General features: G+C 44.8%; 1 protein-coding gene across 9 annotated transcripts in view; it reads right to left on the reverse strand.

The window, feature by feature from the left end:
- chl1b (cell adhesion molecule L1-like b) overlaps positions 1-21,674 on the reverse strand; it is a 954,137-nt gene that overhangs the window by 120,413 nt on the left and 812,050 nt on the right. For all 9 annotated transcript variants that reach the window (XM_078543741.1, XM_078543742.1, XM_078543744.1 and 6 more), the window contains 2 exons: positions 21,094-21,298; positions 16,132-16,254 (listed from right to left, as the gene is read on the reverse strand). In XM_078543741.1, coding sequence (XP_078399867.1) covers positions 16,132-16,254; positions 21,094-21,298 — 328 coding nt within the window. The remainder of the gene's footprint in view (positions 1-16,131; positions 16,255-21,093; positions 21,299-21,674) is intronic.

Consider the following 21,674-nt stretch of genomic DNA (forward strand, 5'->3'; position numbering starts at 1 on the left):
AAAGATAGTTTACACTGCCATTACAATAGATGAGTAAACATTAATCAAAGTAAACACTGATCAAACAATTTGGAGCAAAAGATAAATATGGCTGTCAAGTGCAATTAAAATATCTCATTGATCTAAAATTCAGCCAGCGAGCTTTAATCATTTAACCTTTGGAAAAAAAAAACAATCCTTGAAAGAGGAAAGTACTATATTTGAAAAAATAAGTCCTACTTCCTTGAAATTGTTGGAAACCAAAGACTAATAGAACATACAACCCCCTCCATATCAAATCTTGTGAATTTAAATCCTAACAGTGCCTTGGAGTTATACTATTTGTTATATCCGGTTAATGACCAGCAACATTTTTTTAGAACGTAGACAAAGTTTGAAATCCCAGGTACTCACTAAGAGAATACAGCCACAAGGTTCCACCGTTTTTAAATAAACAAAATAAACTTTACAATACAAAGTTAGTAATGTAAAACAATCTATGGTATCCATCTTATTCTCTAACATTCAGAATTAACATTAGGTAAATGTGAATTAACAGGCAAACTGTGTTCGAACACATCACTGTGCACATTAAATGGCAGATGTGACCAAGTCAAATCCCACAGATTTCTAAGCAACCCACCCAGATGTCAGTGACCACTGAGTCACATAATCTCGTTAAAACTCTGTCTCCCTCACAAGGGATTTCAATTCTTCACTTTTAAAGATATAATTTTTGAATTCCCTTAAAAGCCACTCTGGCTCGGACTGCCTCAATGACTGCTTACCTCCCAAAGGTTCAATCTCTTCTGCTGAGACTGTGTTTCATGAGATTCACAAAGCTGCACTTCTGCCTCAATTACCAGCACACTCCAACTCTTTCTCGGGCTGATAGCTTTGTTAAGCTGGCACTGCCCCTGGGCTTCTCTAAATTCTAGTCTCCTGGCTGCACTGAGCTATAAATGGCCCCAGGGCTTCTTCTGAGTCCTAACTGTCTAGCACAGAATCAGTGATCTTCCACCAACTTCTCAGCTCCCCAAGACTTCTCTGGGCCCTAACTGCCTTAAGACTCTAAGAGCTTCTCTGTGAGCTGCAAACCGCACAAGGTCCAAACTGCAATGGACCCCCCTCTCCCAGCAAATGCACAGGTAAATTGAAATCAGAGAACCTTCTTAAGCTGTACTCCATGAAAATGTAGCCTTTCAGGGTTCACTGAATGCTTTTGAATAAATTTAGCTCTAACTCCCAAAACAAAACATCGCCCGGGACTGCAATTCTTTGCAAGCAGTGTAGACATCACATCATTAGCTCTCTAAGTAAGCCCACCTTCTATTTTATGGCTTCATCTTTTCTATTCTGACTCTATTAAACAAACATGGGTGACCTTCTGAACTGCCATTTTTTTAGGTGTTCTGGCAATCTCGAAAACCAAGCATTTTAGCTACCTTACCTTCAAAACAACAATCTCCCCAGAACTAAATATGACCTCTAAAATATTAACGTGAACCATGAACTAGATATTTGCCACATACTGCAAAAGGCAATTTAAAATATTATCATCAGACATAAACCATGTGTATGCTCTTTCTTTCACGTAACCCCCTACATTTTTTCTCATGCATTCAGCTGCTCATGATCTTCACTGCAACTGCTGAAATGTTCTGCTGGCAAGCATATGTTAAAAATATGTCACAAAGCCTGAGCCGATTTTCTGAGCTACACAATATAAAATTAACTGGTAAATACAGACTGCCAGCTTTTCATGCATGTGTTAAAAATTGGTCCAAGTTTCTGTCCCGTTTAATAACATTATTTGTGTATAATGTTTTGTATTAAAGTGACAGCTGGAGGATTAGGCTATTTGCTTGCAATTTGATTTAGCCCTGCAGCCATTCTGCTTTAATTTAGCAAACATTCTTAGGTGATCTAAATTCAAATCCACTTATTATGTGCATTAAGAATTTTTGTGAATCTAGTGCCATTTTCCCAACCAACTAATCACTATATCAGGAAAACGAATGATTGATAGTACCATGACATGCTATATGTATACATATTGGTTAAGCTTTGAAAATCATGCATAAATTGATAACAAGTCAGCAATGTTTGCTAGAGAAAGTGCTCAATTTCTGAAAGAGAATTAAATATTATGGTAGCATTATAACATCCCTAAATCTGAAGCAGTAAAATAGAATTAAATTTACACATAGAATACATACATTTAAAAACAGCATCCATAATTAGTAACTGCTATAATTGGCAGGTCTCTCCTATGCTAGTATTGCAGTCTCAAAATACATTTAAGGCTGCAAAAGATCACAGAGAGTTCACAAATACAAGTATTACATTTAATCGTTAGGGGCAGAATCTTCGGCTCAGCAAGCAGGGGGCGGGGCCCACTCGCCGAGGCGTAAAATGACGCGCAGCGACGTCGGGCGTGTGTCCCGACATCACCGCGCGTCATTTAGATTTGCAGTCCGGCAACCGAGTTGGCTGCTTGCCCACCAAACTGTCAAAGGCCTGTTAAGGCCATTTAAAAAGCCAGCAAAGCAATTAGCTGAGCTGCCCGTCCAACCTTAAGGTTGGTGGGCAGGCAAAGAGCCCAGGCGGTGGAACCTCATCCACAGGCGGGATGAGGTTTCATGGAACGTTTTTAAAGTGTTTGAAAAATTTTTAATAAAATTAATGGACGTGTCCCAGCTCATGTGACAGTTTCACATGAGAGGACAGGTCCTTAAATTTTTTTTTGACCTTTATTCAATGTTTCATAAGTGAAACTGATCTCCCTGAGGCACCTCTGTGCCTCAGGGGGGTTCCTGAGCTCTTTTGCGTGTATGCGCGAAAGAGCACACTCCCCGACTCAGGCAACACCCACCACCCCCCCCCACCCCCCCGCCACAGGGAGTGCTCAGCTTCCAGGCGCGTGCCACACTGGGTGGGCCTTAATTGTCCTGCCCATGTAAAATAGTGGTGCCCAGCCAATCAGGAGCACTGATTGGCCGCGCGCCCACCCGTGCCCGCCCCCAAAAATTCTCCCCATGTATATGATAACTTTACGGTTACCTTATGGAACAACAACTTGCATTTAAATAGCATTTTAATGCCGAGTAACTTTGCAAGATGCTTCACAGGGTTGTTACTGAACAAAATTTGTTCTCATAAGAAGAATAAGGATAGGTGACCAAAATTTTGGAGAAAGAGATAGGTTTTAAGAAGCACCTTAAGGGAGATAGAGGTAGAAAGATGGAGAGGTTTAGGGAGGGAATTCCAGAGCTTAGCTCCTAGGCAGCTGAAAACATAACCATCAATAGTGGAGTGATTAAAGTCGTCAAGAGGCTCGAATTGGAGAAATGCAGAGATTTCAGAGGGTCGTAGGGCTGGAGGAAGTTACTGAAATAGGGAGCGGTGAGCCCATGAATGATTTGAAAACAAGGTTGCCAATTTTAAAATTAAAGGACTGCCAGATCATGAACTGATGTAGGGGATGATGGATGAATGGGATTTGGTGCAAGTTAGGACATGGGCCGCAATGTTCCTTTTAAGTTGCACACATATGCACCTGCAGATCAAATGTGAAGGTACCATGCAGGCCACTCACAAGCTTGCCTCTTTAGGATATTACATCCTGCAAAAAAGAATTACAGGTATCACACACTAAAAAAAGACAAAGTACAACAAAGAAAAAGCATCCTTGACTGGCAGCCGAATTTTACACAAACTCTTTGATATAAGTCATAAATTTACCTAGTTTGAACCATGTTCATTTGCTCTTCTGTCATGGTTTTATTTTTAATCTGTTCAGTACTTCAAAATGCTGAGTTTACTGGTACTTATCATTTCCTGACTTGATACGCTCAGCAATTTGTCCAGCATTCATCTCGTAATTATGTCACTAATTATTTTTCTCCCTCTGTGCAATACTTGATTCTTGTCTCATTAAATTTCATCTGTTGCTATTTGCTCACTTACATATTTTATCTAACTGATTCTGTATGTTCCTGACTGGATCCTCAGATTCAACTACCCACCACACACTCCCCCCACCCATCCCAATATCTTTCCCGTCGCTCCCATCTCCCAATCTAATTCAAATGAGGACAAGGAGCTGCCCCTGTCCCCTGCCAGTAGGTGCTGCCTCTAGCTGTGATTAGGTACCACCTTGCTCTGCGAGAGAGAAGGAAGTGCATCTGAGTGCGGTGCAATTTTTTTGGGTGATGTACCCTGTGATGGTTGTCACAGCTGGCAGTGTGAGATGTGGTGGGAGGTTTGCAGCAGAGCTTGTAGCAGCTGAAATTAAGCAATGAAAGAATTAGGTATGAATGCCAAGAGGAAGAATCCCGAAGGGTGTTGCCTACCTGGTTCTGGAGTAAGAGATATCTCATGATGGCTGGAGAAGAATTTGGAAAGGGGGGGGGTAGCCAAGTTGGAACAAACAACATAGATAGGTACAGGGAGGAGTTGCTGGTGAAAGAGTATCAAGTGTAAGGTTCTAAAGTAAAAAGCAGGACCTCAAGGGTGACAATCTCTGGATTATTGCCCAAGCCACGTGCAAATTGACATAGGAAAGTTCAGATCAGGATAATTAAAACGTGGCTACATGTTTCATGGGACACTGGCACCAGCTCTCAGAGAGCAAGTAGTAGTACCGATGGGATGGGCTCTACCTGAACTGGATGGGCCCTGCACGCTGGTGAAATGGATAAGTAGGGAGGTGACAAAGGCTTTAAGCTAGTGACAGCAGAGGAGAAATCTACTAAAAACCCAAGAAGCCTGAACACAAACAGAGAAGGGCAGAAAAGCATAGGAAAAAATAAACTAAGGGGGGACATTGATGGCAAGGGAACACATAACATTATCGAATGGGAGTCTAAAAACATGGTCAACATAAAATGAGAGGAAATCCTATTGAAAATGGGAGGAACTCCTTTTAAAAATGAGTTAAAAAGTCTGTACATCAATGCATACAGTGACTGGAATAAAACAGGGGAGCTGGTGGCAATCAAGCTCAGGGAGGAACCAGACATAGAAGGGATAACTGAGACATGGCTACAGAAAATTAGGATTTGGAATTCAAAATTGCAGGGAAGAATGTACTTAGAAAAGATAGAAAGGGGAAATGGGGAGGTGGAGGGGCTGTAATTATTCAAGATAATTTAATGGCAGTAGATAAAAGGTATGCAGCTATCAGCAAGACCAAAATAGAGTCCATGTCAATAGAGATAAAAGATAATAAAGGATCAATCACGATAAAAGATGTAGTCTCCAGATGAAGGGATGTGGAAGAAGAAATACGCAGACAAATTAGGGAATTGTGTAAAAAAACATAGGCCAGGACTTTCCATTCATTGGGCAGGCTCGGTGGGAGCGAGCGATCGCAGAGCCGACCGGCACCCGCGATTGGCTCCGCATTGCGATTTCACGCGGGCAGGCCAATTAAGGCCCGCCCTGCATGGATCACGAGCAGTAGTGCTGAGTGCTACCTGTGCAGGTGGGGAGGGGGGGGGGGGGAGTTGGGTCCAGCACTCTTACGTGCTTCACGCGAAAGAGCGTTTCAATCTCCCTGAGGCAGCTCCATGCCTCAGGGAGATTAAAGCGCTTTTTAAAAATAAATAAATACAATAAAAATTTAATGAAACATGTCCCCTCATGTGACTGTGTCACATGAGATGGGTCATGTTTTTCAAAAAAAGTTTTTATTTAATTTGTAAAAGCTTTAGGAAACCTCTTCCTGCTCGCGGATGAGGCTTCCTAAAAAATGTAAAGGCCGCTTGGCCTTTTCGCCTGCCTGTCTGTCACATGAGCTGGGACGTGTTTTTAATTCAAAAATAAAATTTATATTTAATGTTTATTTGCTTTAAGAAACCTCATCCCGATCGTGGATGAGGTTTCCTAAAGAATGTAAAGGCTGCTTGGCCTTTTCGCCCGCCCGCCAACTGTAAGGTTGGACGGGCAGCGTAAATTTGAATTTAATTAGATTGTTAATGGCCTTAATAGGCCTTTTAATTATCGAAAAGATATTGAAAAGATATGGCTTCGGGGTAACCTAATAGAGGGCTTTAAAACTCTGAAAGGATTTGATAGAGTGGATACAGAAAGAATGTTTCCTCTTGTGGGGAGGAGCATAGCTATTGAGACCATCAATATAAAATAGTCGCTCAGAAATCCACAGGGAATTTAGAAGAAACTTTTTCACCCAAAAAGTGGTAAGAATGTGGAACCCACTACCACAGAGAATGGTTGAAGCAAATAGTATAGATGCATTTCAGGGGAAACTAGACAAGCATATGAGGGAGAATGTAACAGAGGGTTATGATGGTGGATTTATATGAGGAGGATTGAGTGGAGCGTTATCACTGGCATGGACTGATTGGGATGAATGGCCTGTTTCTGTGCTGAATATCCTATGGGCGGAATCATCCCAGATTTGCACGAAGTGCAGTAGCAGGCAGGAAAAAGAACGTTTTACCCACTGGCTGCAGCGGCTGCTTTTCATCCAATACTGTCCCAATCCCACCTTATTAATCATACATTCCCAGGGAACATGCCATTTCAATGGTGGGAAGGCTCAGATTCACCCGCCACACCATCACCTCGCTGCTTCATCTCGCCGGGCGCCATATTTAAAGTGCAGCCACGCGTACACCTCTCAGTGCTTCCAGCCCAGGACTGCTACAAAGAAGACATGGCCCCGAAAGGCAAGAAGACTGCAGCCCCCTGATTTAGATACACATCCCTCAAGCGCCTTCTGGATGCAGAGGAGGCATCTACCCTCTACCCGTGCTCTGGCCACACAGGAGGGCCAGCAATATCACCAATCCAGCATGGGAGATGGTGGAAGCAGTGGTCAGCACCAATGCCCTGCAAAAGAGGACAGTCACCCAGTGCTGCAAGAGGATGAATGATCTCTTCCTTTCCACGTGGGTGGGTCGCTCTTCTCATAACTCTCAACCCACACACTTACAAACCCATCACACATCCACAGGGATCTCACTCTTTACCAGTTCAAGGGACATTACCATTCACTCACTCACACAAAGCTTCACTGTCCTCATCCTATCCCATCCATGGCACCACTCACCACCCACACATGCCTGGCATGCTTATCATCTGGCCTGGCAGGCATCCTGCTTACACTCTCTCCATCTCTATTCATGCAGCACAAGCTGGCACACAACAAGAGTGAACGGTCGCAGACTGGTGGAGGAATGCCTAAAATCAAGGTCCTCACGGACTTTGAAATCAGACGGTGAGATCAGGGGTGCTCTACCAAGTGAGGATCCAACAGTGCAACATCCATCAGGCAACCATGCTGTGAGTGATGTGCCTGTTTCACAGGCCACTGCTATGCACTAATTATCTCTTGTTCCTTTCGCAGGCACAGCTGGGAAAGAGCTGACAGAGTCTACGACCCAAGGCCTCCAATCAAGCCATGAAGACACATTGGAAGAAGAACCTGAAGGCACCTTTATTGAAGACCCATCACAGCACCCACCCACATCCTCCACCAGTGCAGAGACACACACCTCAGTGGGACCTAGCTTTAGAGTAGTCCTAGAATCACAATATGGTGAGCACATTGCACTTTCGTATCCACAGCAGGTGGCAGCAGGGACTCCCCAAATTTCTGGCACTCGGACGACTGCTGGAGGCCAGAAATCTGCTGAGTCCGAGTCAGATGACGAGCCTTTGGACTCAGTCATACCTCAGTTGCTGGAGCTCCAAAGGCAAGCTCGGGGACATCAGGAAGGGATGTCCGCTGCACTCCTCAGATCGCAATGCACGATGAAGGAGTCCGTCCATCTTCAGGCTGAGGTGATAGCGCTGGCATTCCAATGCACCGAGGTCAACACTGTTAACTTGGCAGCTGCCATGGAGACCTTGGTCCAGGACATCGGTCCTGCACTTCTGCGTGGGCTGAACTCCATCGCTGACGCCATAGTTGGCCTCTAGCACTGACAATGCAACAGGAGTGTGGGGCAGCTCAATCTCACTCCAGCTACCCCTTCTACTCAAGGAGTTAGATAAGGGCCCTCAGGTGCCAACAGAGAGGAGGATCAGCTGGTGCACATCCTGGGGCCGTCCACCCAGGTGACTCCGGGAGTGTCCAGCCCATCCGAATCCCCTCTTCCTGTGGGCTTAGCCGCTCCAACTCCACAGGTCAAGGAGGTGCCACTGCCACACAGCAGGACCCTGAAAACAGGCTGGGTCTCTCCAGGTCTTGGCCCTCCAGAAGTCATCCATCAAGGTCATCACAGACAAGGTGTAGCAGTCAGGAGGCTGCCTCCACCTCCACTGTGGATGTCTGGGGAGCACCAAGACATAGCGGCAGGGATAGGAAGGTATTGAAGATGTAGTTGCACAGCCTGGGCACAGGTGTTAATCACTTGTACATAATGTTCACTATTGTAAATAAACTCCCAAGAATGTCGCCCTGCCTGTGGCTCCTTGTTCTGATGAGCAGTATTCGTGTCACTCAGATGTGAAACCTTGGTTCTTGCACAAGATAAAGGCAGGTGCCTCAGTCCAGGGCCTTTCCCCTTTGCTTTGTGCAGCCTTCAGATCAAAGTGATGGTTGGGCCTCACACTCCCTGGACACATTACTGATGCCTGCACCTCGATGGTGCTTGTCATTGCTGCCAGAATGTCGTGGGTGGGCATCACAGAGTTCCTTATTTCTCCCTGTGTGCTCTCAGCACCGTTGAGGTGCTGCTGGCCCCATCTTGTCAGCATCTGTGTCCAGTGACACTGCTCCTGAAGGGCTCAGGTGCCAAAGGCTGACAAAGGATCAGGTGCACTTAATGTTTCATAGCTGTGTCTACATGATATGACCCTGATCACAGAGTGTAAGTGAGTTGCCCTCAGCCAGACAGGAGTCAAACATTCACAGAGGCTGTGTGAAGATCTTTGGAGTGTCCTCACTGCATGTCGTCATCGTCCTCCTGGAATCGAGTGACTATTAGGGCATCCACAGCGTCTCCATGATAGGAGCCTTATCACAGAGGATACATGCACTGCCATCAGCCAGACTGGAGTCAAATGCTCACAGATGCAATGTGAGGATCTCTGGTGTCTCCTCACTGCATGTCGTCATCATCCTCTACAAATCGAGTAGCTATGAAGGCCACCCGAGCACACCTGCCTCATCTGGCCAGTGCGAGGGCCTCATCGCCATCATTGTCGCCTTTGAGAACCTCCTCACCCTCATCCCCGTCATGTCTTATTCATTAGAGGAGATATTTAACTCTTCCATCTCCTCCTAAGCCAGCTCCTCTCCCCGTTGCAGCGCCAGGTTGTAAAAGGCACAGCAGGTGATGACAATGCGTGACACCCTCTGTGTACTATTTTGCAGCGCTCCACCAGAGCGATCCAGGCATCGGAACTTCATTTTCAACATTCCGATGATTTGCTCCACCAAGGTGCGAGTTGCAGCATGAGCCTCGTTATACCTTCACTCTGCTGCAGTCTGAGGCCACCCTATGGGTGTCATCAGCCACATCCTCTTCGGGTAGCCCTTGTCCCCAATAAGTCATCACTGTAGCCTTTGTGGACCCTGGACGATGGCAGGGATCTGAAACCAACTGAGAATTTGAGAGTTGTGGACACTTCCTGGGAACCGTGTCCAGGCCTGCAGAATGCGTGTGGAAGCCTTTGCGGTTGGCATAGTTGACTCCTTGTTGCCACGGACATCAGAGCGCCATGTGAATGCAGTTGATTGCACCTTACCCCTGTGGGAAACCCAAGACCTGGGCAAATTTATTTTTTATTCATTCACGGGATGTGGACTTCGTTGGCTGCGCCAGCATTTATTGCCCATCCCTAGTTGCCCTTGAGAAGGTGGTGGTGAAGCTGCCTTCTTGAGCCACTGCAATCCATGTGGTGTAGTTACACCTACAGTGCTATTAGGAAGGGAGTCCCAGGATTTTGACCCAGTGACAGTGAAGGAACAGAGATATATTTCCAAGTCAGGATGGTGAGTGACTTGGAGGGGAACGTCCAGGTAGTGGTGTTCCCATCTACCTGCTGCCCTTGTCCTTCTAGGGGGTAGTGGTCGTGGGTTTAGAAGGTGCTGTTGAAGGAACCTTAGTGAATTCCTACAGTGCATCTTGTAGATGGTACACACTGCTGCTACTGTGCGTTGGTGGTGGAGAGAATGAATGTTTATGGATGTGGTGCCAATGGAGCGGGCTGCTTTATCCTGGACAGTGTCAAGCTTCTTGAGTGTTGTGGGAGCTGCACTCATCCAGGCAAGTGGGAACTATTCCATCACACTCCTGACTTGTGCCTTGCAGATGGAGGACAGGCTTTGGGGAGACAGGAGGTGAGTTACTCGTCACACGATTCCGAGCCTCTGACCTGCTCTTGTAGCCACAGTATTTATATTTATATTTTTATCACCACCTTCAACACCTCTTTGATCCTTTTGTCTGTGACATCTTTTGATTACCTGCTCCTATCACTGCTTGCTTGTCCCTACAACCACCCCACCCTCAACTTCTCTCCCCCCGCCCCCCCACCTTAAACCAGCTTATATTTCACCCCTCTCCTAACTATACTTCAGTTCTGTTGAAGGGTCGTGTGGACCCAAAACGTCGACTCTTTTCTTCTCCACCGATGCTGCCAGACCTGCTGAGTTTTTCCAGGTAATTCTGTTTTTGTTTTGGATTTCCAGCATCCGCAGTAGTTTTTTGTTTTTATCTCTGTATTTATATGGCTAGTCCAGTTCAGTTTCTAGTCTATGGTAACCCCCAGGATATTGATAGTGGGGTAATACCATTGAACATCAAGGGGCGATGGTTGGATTTTCTCTCGTTGGAAATGGTCACTGCCTGACACTTGTGTGGTACAAATGTTACGTGCCACTTGTCAGCCCAAGCCTGGATATTGTCCAGGTCTTGCTGTATTTGGACTTGGACTGTTTCAGTATCTTAGAAGTCGTGAATGGAGCTGAATATTGTGCAATCATCAGCGAGCATCCCCACTTCTGACCTTTTGATGGAAGGAATGTGATTGATGAAGCAGGTGAAGATGATTGGGCCTAGGACACTACCCTGAGGAACCCATGCAGTGATGTCCTGGAGCTGAAATGACTGACCTCCAACAACCACAACCATGTTCCTTTGTGCTAGGTATAGCTCCAGTCAGCGGAGAGTTTTCCCCCTGATTCCCATTGACTCCAGTTTTGCTAGGGCTCCTTGATGCCACACTCGTCAAATGCTGCCTTGATGTCAAGGGCAGTCACTCTCACTTCACCTCGGGAGTTCAGCTCTTTTGTCCATGTTTGAACCAAGGCTGTAATGAGGTCAGGAGCTGAGTGGCCCTAGCGGAACCCAAACTGGGCATCAGTGAGCAGGTTATTGTTAAGCAAGTGCCGCTTGACAGCACTGTCGATAACGCCTTCCATTATTTTACTGATGATCAAGAGTAGACTGATGGGGTTTTAATTGACCAGGTTGGATTTGTCCTGCTTTTTGTGTACAGGACATACCTGGGCAATTTTCCACATAGCTGGGTAGATGCCAGTGTTGTAGCTGTACTGGAACAGCTTGGTTAGGGGCACGGCAAGTTCTGGAGCACATGTCTTCAATACTATTGACAGAATATTGTCAGGGCCAATAGCCTTTGCAGCATCCAGTGCCTTCAGCCGTTTCTTGATATCACGTGGAGTGAATCGAATTGGCTGAAAGCTGGCATCTGTGATGCTGGGGACCTCTGGAGGAGGCCGAGATGGATCATCCACTTGGCACTTCTGGCTGAAGATTCTTGCGAATGCTTCAGCCTTATCTTTTGCACTGCTGCGCTGGGCTCCTCCATCATTTAGGATGGGGATATTTGTGGAGCCTCCTCCTCCAGTGAGTTGTTTAATTGTCCACCACCATTCATGATTGGATGTGTCAGGACTGCAGAGCTTAGATCTGATCCATTGGCTGTGGGATTGCTTAGCTCTGTCTATCACTTGCTGCTTATGCTGTTTGGCACGCAAGTAGTCTTGTGTTATAGCTTCAACAGGTTGACACCTCATTTTTAGGCATGCCTGGTGCTGCTCTGCTACATGCTTCATTGAAGCAGAGTTGATCCCTGGCTTGCTGGTAGTGGTAGAGTGGGGGATATGCCAGACCATGAGGTTACAGATTATTTTCGAGTACAATTCTGCTGCTGCCGATGGCTCACAGCCGCCTCTTGGATGCCCAGTCTTGAGTTGCTAGCTCTGTTTGAAATCTATCCCATTTAGCACAGTGGTAGTGCCACACAACACGATGGAGGGTATCCTCAATGTGATGGCGGGACTTTGTCTCCGCAATGATTGTGCGGTGGTCGCTCCTACTGATATTGTCATGGACAGATGCATCTGCGGCAGGCAGGTTGGTGAGGATGAGGCCAAGATTGTTTTTCCCTCTTGTTGATTCCCCTACCACCATCCGTAGACCCAGTCTAGCAGCTATGTCCTTTAGGTCTCGGCCAGTAGTGGTGCTATCGAGCCACTCTTGGTAATGGACATTGAAGTCCCCCACCCAGAGTACATTCTGCACCCTTGCCACCCTCAGTGCTTCCTCCAAGTGATGTTCAACATGGAGGAACACTGATTCATCAGCTGAGGGAGGGCGATACGTGGTAATCGGCAGGAGGTTTCCTTGCCCATGTTTGACCTGATGCCTTGAGATGGGATCCAGAGTCCATGTTGAGGCAACTCCCTCCTGACTACATACCACTGTGCTGCCACCTCTGCTGGGTCTGTCCTATCGGTGGGACAGGACATACCCAGGGATGGTGATGATGGTGTCCAGGACATTATCTGTAAGGTAGGATTCTGTGAGGATGACTATGTCAGGCTGTTGCTTGACTAGTCTGTGAGACAGCTCTCCCAGTTTTGGCACCAGCCCCCAGATGTTTGTCAGGAGGACCTTGCAGGGTCAACAGGGCTGCGTTTGCCATTGTCATTTCTGATGCCTAGGTCGATGTTGGCTGGTCAGTCCAGTTACATTCCTTTTTTGTGGCGGTTCATTACAACTGAGTGGCTTGCTAGGCCATTTAAGAGTCAATTGCTGTGGGTCTGGAGTCCCATGCAGCTAAGGATGACAGATTTCCTTCCCTAAAGGGCATTAGTGAACCAGATGGAACCAATCGTTCCATGGCCATCATTTGACTTTTAATTCCAGATTTGTATTGAATTCAAATTTCACCATCTGCCATGGCCAGATTCGAACCCAGGTCCCCAGAGCATTACCCTGGGTCTCTGGATTACTAGTCCAGCGACCATACCACGACACCATCAACTCCCCTCAAATCCCAGTGCTCTTGCATTTGGCTTTTCTGGTCCGAGGCGAAATGAACAAAGTTGTGTGCCTTCGCGAAGATGGTGTCCGTGACCTCGTGGATGCATTTGTGGATGGAGGCTTCCGATATCCCACAGAGGTTACCTGTGGAGTCCTGAAAGCAGCCACTGTGTAAAATTTGAGCGCCGCAGTCACTTTCACGGCCGCTGGCAGTGGATGCCCTCCATGGCCCAAGGCACTAAATCCTGTAGCAGCTGGCAGATGTGACTGACCAATTCCCTTGACATGAGCAGTCTTCGGCGGCACTGGTTCTCGGCCATCTGCAGGAATGAAAGACGGATTCTATAGACCCTGGGTCTAGCTAGGTGGTGACCTGAGACTGCTTGCAGTGGCTCTTCAGCAACGTGTGCGGGAGCTATGGGCTGCCCCTTCTTCCTAAGGGTGCTGTCTCTCCCTCTGCCTAGCCAGGCACCTCCGTCGCTCTCTTCTCCTTTGTCTTCGCTCTCTGTAAGCCATGAAACATACAGCTCCGTTACCAGGCTCCATGCTCCTGATGTACTCCTCCTGAAGAATGAAAGAGAGAGACATGTGTGTTAGCTTAGGTATACAAAGAACCTCTCTTGGTTAAGTGTGAAAACCCCTTAACCCATCCCGGAGAGTACTGGCCACCACTTGCATGGCCTGAGTTTAGTGTGCTGTATGGTTGCCCAAAACCCCACCCAACTCTGCTCCACTCCACCTGACCGATTGGCGGCAGCTTTGGCCACTGGATTGCATGCTGTGCTCACAGGTGCAGAAATTCTCCTAACCTGCACTGTAAGGCTGCGCTGTCAGTTTGAACCATGAGAGACTGGTCCAAGCCTGAATGAAGGCATTGCAAGGGGCAGTGAGCACCTCCACCACTTGGTGGCACCTTCGAGCCTCTGCGTTGCTTGAGTGGGCAGATAAGCTAGAAGGCCAACTCAAAGCATGTCAATGTGCTGGGTCTGAACTGTCACAGCTGCAGAGGAATGGTCACTTTATACAAGGTTTTGTTAATGCGTGGCCACTTCCCCACACCACCCCCCCACCGACCCTGCACCTGCTTGTGCACCACCATCAACCGCGGGGCAGCCCTGGTGCCCTCACCCCACCGAAGTCACCTCAACTGCAGTGCAGCCCTTGCCCACCTTCCCAAATTGCCTCAACCACAGAATATCCCTTGCCCCCTCCTCCAAGTCACCTCAACTGCAGGGCAGCCCTTGCCACAGCACTGCACTGTCAGCCAGCTGGGAAAAAGTGACTTGCCTGTGCTCTTGCCCGAATGCATCTCAACCTTGAAGGCCAACAGGCGACTCTCAGGAGCGCTGCGCAACGTTACTGTGCACTCACCTCCGAGTTCCCTCTGAAGTGCAGCTTGCCAGGTGCATGCCTTATATATGCTGTTGTGAATCACACCAATGTGCTTGGATGCTCCAGAATAGGGGATGGTTCCAGCGAGCTGAGTTTATAATGATATGCAGATGTATTACAATGAAGTTCCCAATGTCTGACAGCGGGAAATGTGGCCCACCATTGATGGACAGAGCAGACGATTACAAACTGGTTTCATGATGTCGTGAAACCAATTTTTGGCCTTCTTCTCACCATATTGTCTGCTCACATTGCCACCAATGGGCACAGAAAATTCTGCCTTATGTACTCCTATGTAATATGGAATATGAGTGGTGGTTGTTAGAGATTGCTGGAAGGTGAATGAAAGCGAGTTCAGTTGTAAGAATATGGAATTTGAGGATTCGTTCACTGACTCTGACCACTCATGTGAAGTCAATAAACTTCTTGAGGTACTGTATCCAGGTTCTCAGGGCTACACTATGGGCATTGACCACAATGGCTATCTGCTCCCACTGCCTTTACAGTATTTGTTTGTGGGGGGGCCTTCTGGTCTCCTATGGATATAGAACCTCTTACCTCCTGTTCAACCTCTGCACCAAGGCCTCCAAGTGCTGCATCAGAGAACCATGTTCTCTGTTACGTTGTGCCATTCTTCTATCTTTCCAAGCTCATATTCTTTGAAAGTATTCCAGCACCTGCTTCAGCCAAAATGCAGCTCCTCTTTCTGAGATGCACTCTAGCTTTAAACAGTGCGGGTTTTAAAAAAATTCATTCATGGGGTGTGGGTGGTGTGGGTGATGCTGGCTAGGCCAACATTTATTGCCCATTCCTAATTGCCCTTGAGAAGGTGATGGTGTGTGCCTCCTTGAACCGCTGGAGTCCATATGGTGTAGGTACACCTACAGTGCTGTTAGGTGGGCATTCCAGGGTTTTAACCCAGCGACAGTGAAGGGACGGTGATTTCCAAGTCTGGATGTTGTGCGGCTTGGAGGGGAACTTCCAGGTGGTGGTGATCCCATGTGCCTGCTGCAACAGCAGCTTCACAATTTTGCTCCCTCTGCTCAGGCATGCCGTCACTCACCAGTTTGTTTAGCATTAACTGTGTGTTACAATCATGCAAATGAGGAGGTAACACAAAGTTTGCATGCTGCCTGCATCGGAATGATTGGGTGCACGTTATCCGGGTCTGTTTTCAGATCTATCCAATCTTGCCCCCACTAAAGCTCATGGCCACCAATATCGCAGTGCCATTTGTGGGTCCTTGTATGCAAATAGGCTGCTGCATTTCCTACATTACAACAATGACTATACTTGAAAAGTATTCCATTGGCTATCAGGCACTTTAGGATTTCCTGAAATCTGCTATATAACTGTAAATTTAATCCTAAGTTAAATTCCAAACATTTATTCACAGTGAAACTTAAAATCATAACAATACAATATCAAGTAAAGTAATCACTTGAATTTGATCAGCAATCAAGTGCAGTAAACAGCATTTTCTACTTACTCAATTGGTACTTAAGCAAATAACCGGTCAGAATGCCATTAGGTTTTGTCGGAGGTCCCCACATCAGAGTCACAGAGTTTTTAGCAAAGTTTGCAATTTGCAGAAAAGCAGGTTGCTCAGGGACTGCCAGACAAAGAAACGTAAAACATATTTTTAAATTATGGTTTTCAGTCTGTATTTTTTACATTAAGAAAGGAAAGACATTGCAAACCTTAGTCCCCATAATATTTTCATGTCTGGATCAAAACCTGAGAAAATATGATTGTGTCAAAAGTAACAATTTTTCCAGACATGAAGTTCAGCCTGATTAGCTCATTTGTGCTAATGCTTACAATTCCAAATATTGCCTTTTCTTTGAACAGTAGGAAATGATTTGTTGCATTAAAACATGGTACACTTACCAACTCAATAAATAATCCCATTAACACTGCCTTAATGACATGAATTAACTCCCTAATTGACTGTGATAAGATTATTTTGTTATTATTAACAACATAAATCCAGCAATTTCATGACACACAGTGGGAACGTTTACCATAAGATGGTATTTTTTGGGGGTTTTGGCATGGTTAATGCCCGAGTGGAGTAAGCCATCCAGCAATTTGCAGAGAATTGGAACTTGTGGTATATCTCTTCTTCGTGACAAATTTCTGGGTATTTTGCTCATTAATAATGGTATGCATCATTAATTCACTATTACTTTTCCAGCAATTGCTGGGCCAATATATTTTTAATGAACCAATGCCTTCTCAACCAGTTGTTTTGATTAAATATTAATTCATTAATTTTAGATGCCAACAGACATCAAAGTGCAAAGTTGATATTGGGGTTTAAAGCCATCGCTGGGGAGGGAGAGGTAATTTGAAAAAGCATTGCGTTCACAGCTACATTGGACAAACTGTGATTAAACTGAATTATTTTCTTCCTGTTTTGAAGTACTTGGAAGACGGCACATTTATACAAAGCCTTTAGCGCTAAATTATGAAGCAGTTAGTGACACACATACGAGATCCCCAGCTCTCTAGTAAACAATCCTCAAAGTAAACAATGTTGGCCATAATGAAACAATCCATTTCCCTGAGAGTATGGTGTTTCTTTCAGTACGGTCACTTCTTAATGGTTTTATTTGTTGGGAGTCATTCTGGTTGGATAACTGTTCCCGTTTTGAGAGAATGTACTAGTTGCAAGGTGCTTAGATTTTACAATCAGGCATACTCTCAATGGGATAGTTGAACAGTGAGAGAAAAGTATATGGCTGGTCTTTCATACATTATCCAGACATATATTATTCTTACATGGGATGAGAATATCACTGGCAAAGCCAGCATTTGTTATCCATCCATAACGTTGGTGAAGTGCCAACATTAAAAATGCCTGTAATTGGAAGTTCACGTATTGGTGGACAGGAAATTTGGTACTGCTGCAATACTCCAATCCAGAAGGACATATGCAACACCCCCTCCCCTTCCATTGTGGCAGAGGATCTAAGGCAACTTACTGTCATTTCCATGAAGGCTCAGATGGCTGCCATAAAGGCTCGGAGCCTCAGGTCAAACAGGGCACTTCTTCTGGCTTCCGTAGGCTTGGGGATTAGTAAGCGCGAACCTTTGAAAAAGGATTTCATTGATCCATTTGGTGCCACTAGCTCTGCTTTCATATCAATTACTAGCTATGATGATGCAGCGTCCAACAGCAAGCCATGGCTGTCTTTCAAGGTTACAAAACATTCAGGCCCTCCTAGCACCCCTGGCTAATGCATTGGGCCGATTCTTCCGAGGAGTGGCAATCACCGTCGGAATGCCACTCTACTCCAATTTTTTTGCATAGTGCTGGAGTTCCACATTCCTGGCCCGGACTGCCTTCATGCTGGATCATCTGAAATGCTGAGCATACCTGTTCTCGGAATCATTCTTCATCATCAGGGGAAGACAAGCCACGCCCCTTTTTTACTGCATGAGCTGGCGTATTTTACCAAGTCTTCATTCAGTAGCACAGTGAAAAGCTTTGGGACAATAAATAACTTCTCAATGTGTTAGTAAATGAGTGTGAATGAAGTAAGTGGGTAGGGTGCCAGCAAGTGGCAGGGTGGTAAAGTGACAGGGTGATAAGTTGCAGATGGCAGGATGGGTAGAGTGCCAGGAGGGTGGGTAGGTCAGGTGGTGAGGTCAGGCCAGGTCAGGAGGGGGTCAGAGGGTCAGGGTATCAGATGGTCAAGGGCGAGTTGGCTCAAAAGCCTGTGGGGGGGTTGGTCAGTAGTGTGTTGGGAGTTCAGTTGTATAATTGCTCAGGAATCAGGCGTGGAGTTTTCCTGTCCAACTTTTCCTGGGTAAATATCCAGCTAAGTGAGTCGGAACCCTTCGAAGTCTCTGACTCTAACTTAGAGTTGGAAACTTTGTTGCAGGATTATGGATGCAGGGGAATTGTCCATCGAAAGTTAAACTTCCTACCAATTCCCGTGGAGTCCTTGCATTGGGACTTCCAAAGGGTCCCGTCGCACATCTTCTGGGGTACCTTTGGGGTATGACCATCTGGAGATTGGAAGATCTGGGCAATTATATGTGGAAAGTTAGGCTATCCCTACAGTTATGGAATGTGCAGATTGAGTACCTAGTCCATCTTACAACACAGTTGCCAGGGAGCAAAGGCCACCTCAATCCTAAGACTCTCATGAATGCACAGCATCTTTTCCTGCCTTACACACTTACTATTGAGGTGGTATTCTCAGTAAAACATTGGAATGTGTCACTCACTGCTACCATTGCTGAGAACCATGGAAGTAATAAAATAGGTGCATATATGACATCTAAGGTTATTAGAAGTTGTTTGCACTAACATTTCAGCTTTGAAGTACTCCGAAGGTGCGTGTTATTAACTGCTTCATAATTTAGTGATAAAGGCCCAGAGATCCCCAGCTCTGTAGTAAATGATCCTCAAATTAAGCAATGTTTGCTATAATGAAACAGTCTATTTCCCAGACAGTGCCCTTGCTAGAGTTTTGTCACATGTTTGAACGGCTATCATGAATAAATTTAGAAGTTATATTGAAGAGTTTAACAATGCAGGTGTATATTTGTGGAGCACACCTTGCCATTATAACATGGAGGGCAAATGTTGATTGCATAATGGATCATTTTAAAAAGGTTTCATGATAGCTGCCTCAGAAACAAGTATTGTCTTGCATCTTCCAGCATTGCTAGTGTCAAACGAACTGAAAATTTAGAGAGTGGAATCCTTTCAGATTTGTGCAGGTAGTGTCTTTATGCAAAGGGAAAGCTTATAGCCATGTGGGTACAATTTATAATTATCTGGATCATTGGGAATCCTAATACTCTATAAAATTCGATACCCTTCGCAAGTTGTTGTGTTACCAACAGGGAAAGAGGTGAGATTGGCTGATTCAACAAACAAGGCATCAATGACTTGCTTAATACATCAACTGACAACTGATTAGGTTACTTTGTTGATATCTCCAGTCTAGGCAATTAGTTTTTCTTATAACAAAAAACAAATGACAAGTTACATAAACAGGCAAGGGTGTCATTCTGCTGAAGAAGCTATGTGATAGCATTAGTACTGAAATACTTTTATTTTGAAGAACTTTCTCCTGTTTCTTTTCATAGCTAATGTGAAGCCCCAGTTTTGTCGAGCCTGTTCTTTATTTGGTGTAGCAGTAGAATCTCTTATCTTAGCTCAAACCTGCCACTTTTCCTTACAGTAGTGACCAGAGTTTTGCATAATATTTTGTGCCAATTAGTGCATCAGCAGTATGGTGTCTCAAATTGAAGACAAGTGTATTTTCTCGGGCGTTAAGATTTATACAACTCCTTTTCTGATGCTGGTGTTGTCTGTGAAAATGTCTAATGTAAAGACTTGTCTCGCGTTTGCAACAATAAGGAATAAGCAATAACCAAATTGAATGATATTAAAGAATTTGTGTTACATGGATTATGTTGTTGCTGCACCTTAATTAATCTAATTGTGCCTCCCAAAACAACATTGTACAACCTGCAATGCCTATCCCATAATTATCTCCAACATCTGCAGCAGGGAAGGACATAGTGTTCAGACTACATTTTGATATATTACTATATTTCCAGCTCAACTGCAGCAGACTGAAGGACTGGAATGCCATCATTATCCCGTTTCACTTGCCTTTTAAAAGACAGTCACTTACTCCAACTCTTAATCCCATTGAGTATTTAGCAAACTCAGTCTCAAAACTGATAAAGGGGTTTGCTGATCTTCAGGAAGTATGATTTTGACTTTGTATGTCCTTCTCTATTTCAACTGGTAATGTAATACTGGCAGCCAAATTCAAATTGTTCATGACCACTCCATTGATACTTGCTCCATTAGTTTCCATACCTTCACTTGGTTCAGTCATAAAATGATCAAAAAAATACTGAAGCGATAAGGGAAAACAAACTATTCAATTCTTTCAGCTCTATTGGCTTGTTCATTCAGACCATGATATGGTTGGGAGCTATGTTTATATGCAGAATCAGCTGGAATAGTTCTTAGTGACAGGCTGCATAATATGTAAAATACAATATGTAAAGCACCATTATCCCCTCTTGAACTCTATTATCTATTTTTTAAGAGTAATACTAATAGGTATTCCAAAGAAATTATTTTATCTCCTGTTTTGTAGCACAATTGCAAGGGGAATGGTCAACACGTATCCTCAAGGTAACTGCATTATTCAGTGATGTCCTAAATCTGATCCAATATAATTTTGACTTCTGCATGTGTTACATACAAATTGTCATAATTCTTTATAAAAGAAATATGTTTAACAAAGGGCTCAAAAGTTGTACATAATACTATAAATTATTGTTTATAAAGAGGTTCTATTGTATCCACATATGATAAATTTGATGTGCAACAACTTCAAAGAAATTGTATGATATTTAATTTTGTTAAATCTTTTATAATTGATATTGTAGGAAGCTAATGCCTTACCTCCTTCTGGGGTCTTGAAATGAATGGAACCACTTTGTGGCCCATCGCCTTTTCTATTAAAGACCATCACAATCAGACCATATTCACTGTAGGGTTCTAGACCTGGAACCATTCCATGACTGCGTTGTCCATTGAAAGTAAGGACATGTTTCTCAACATATCGCTTTCTCCTCTCCAATAAACTTTTTATTTTCCAGTAGACAATCTGTAACAGTAAAAAATTTGTTACCTGTAAATTAGCTGTCTTAGAAAAACAAGCACACTGCACAATAAATGAACACAAAGCAATTACACATATAAAAGTGGAGGGGCAAGGATGAAGTACATCAAAAAAGTCTATTGTTTGGGCAAGTCTGTAGTTCACATTGACAATCTATTTAACTTAATACAATATATTTTTAAATGTGATTCCTTCTCATTGTTTATGGTAATAGCGTGGGTTTTGTCGTCAGCTGTTGAGGAATGGTGATTGCTGTTCACCTGGAAAAAAAGCAGCCCACAACGTTGTTGTGAATTCTAGTACACAGTCTCCTTCTTTCTGACATTAGTTTACATTTGGTGTTTTCTTCAGAGGTGTTGTG

The sequence above is a fragment of the Cetorhinus maximus genome, chromosome 6 (assembly GCF_964194155.1).
Source record: "Cetorhinus maximus chromosome 6, sCetMax3.hap1.1, whole genome shotgun sequence".
NCBI lineage: Eukaryota > Metazoa > Chordata > Chondrichthyes > Lamniformes > Cetorhinidae > Cetorhinus > Cetorhinus maximus.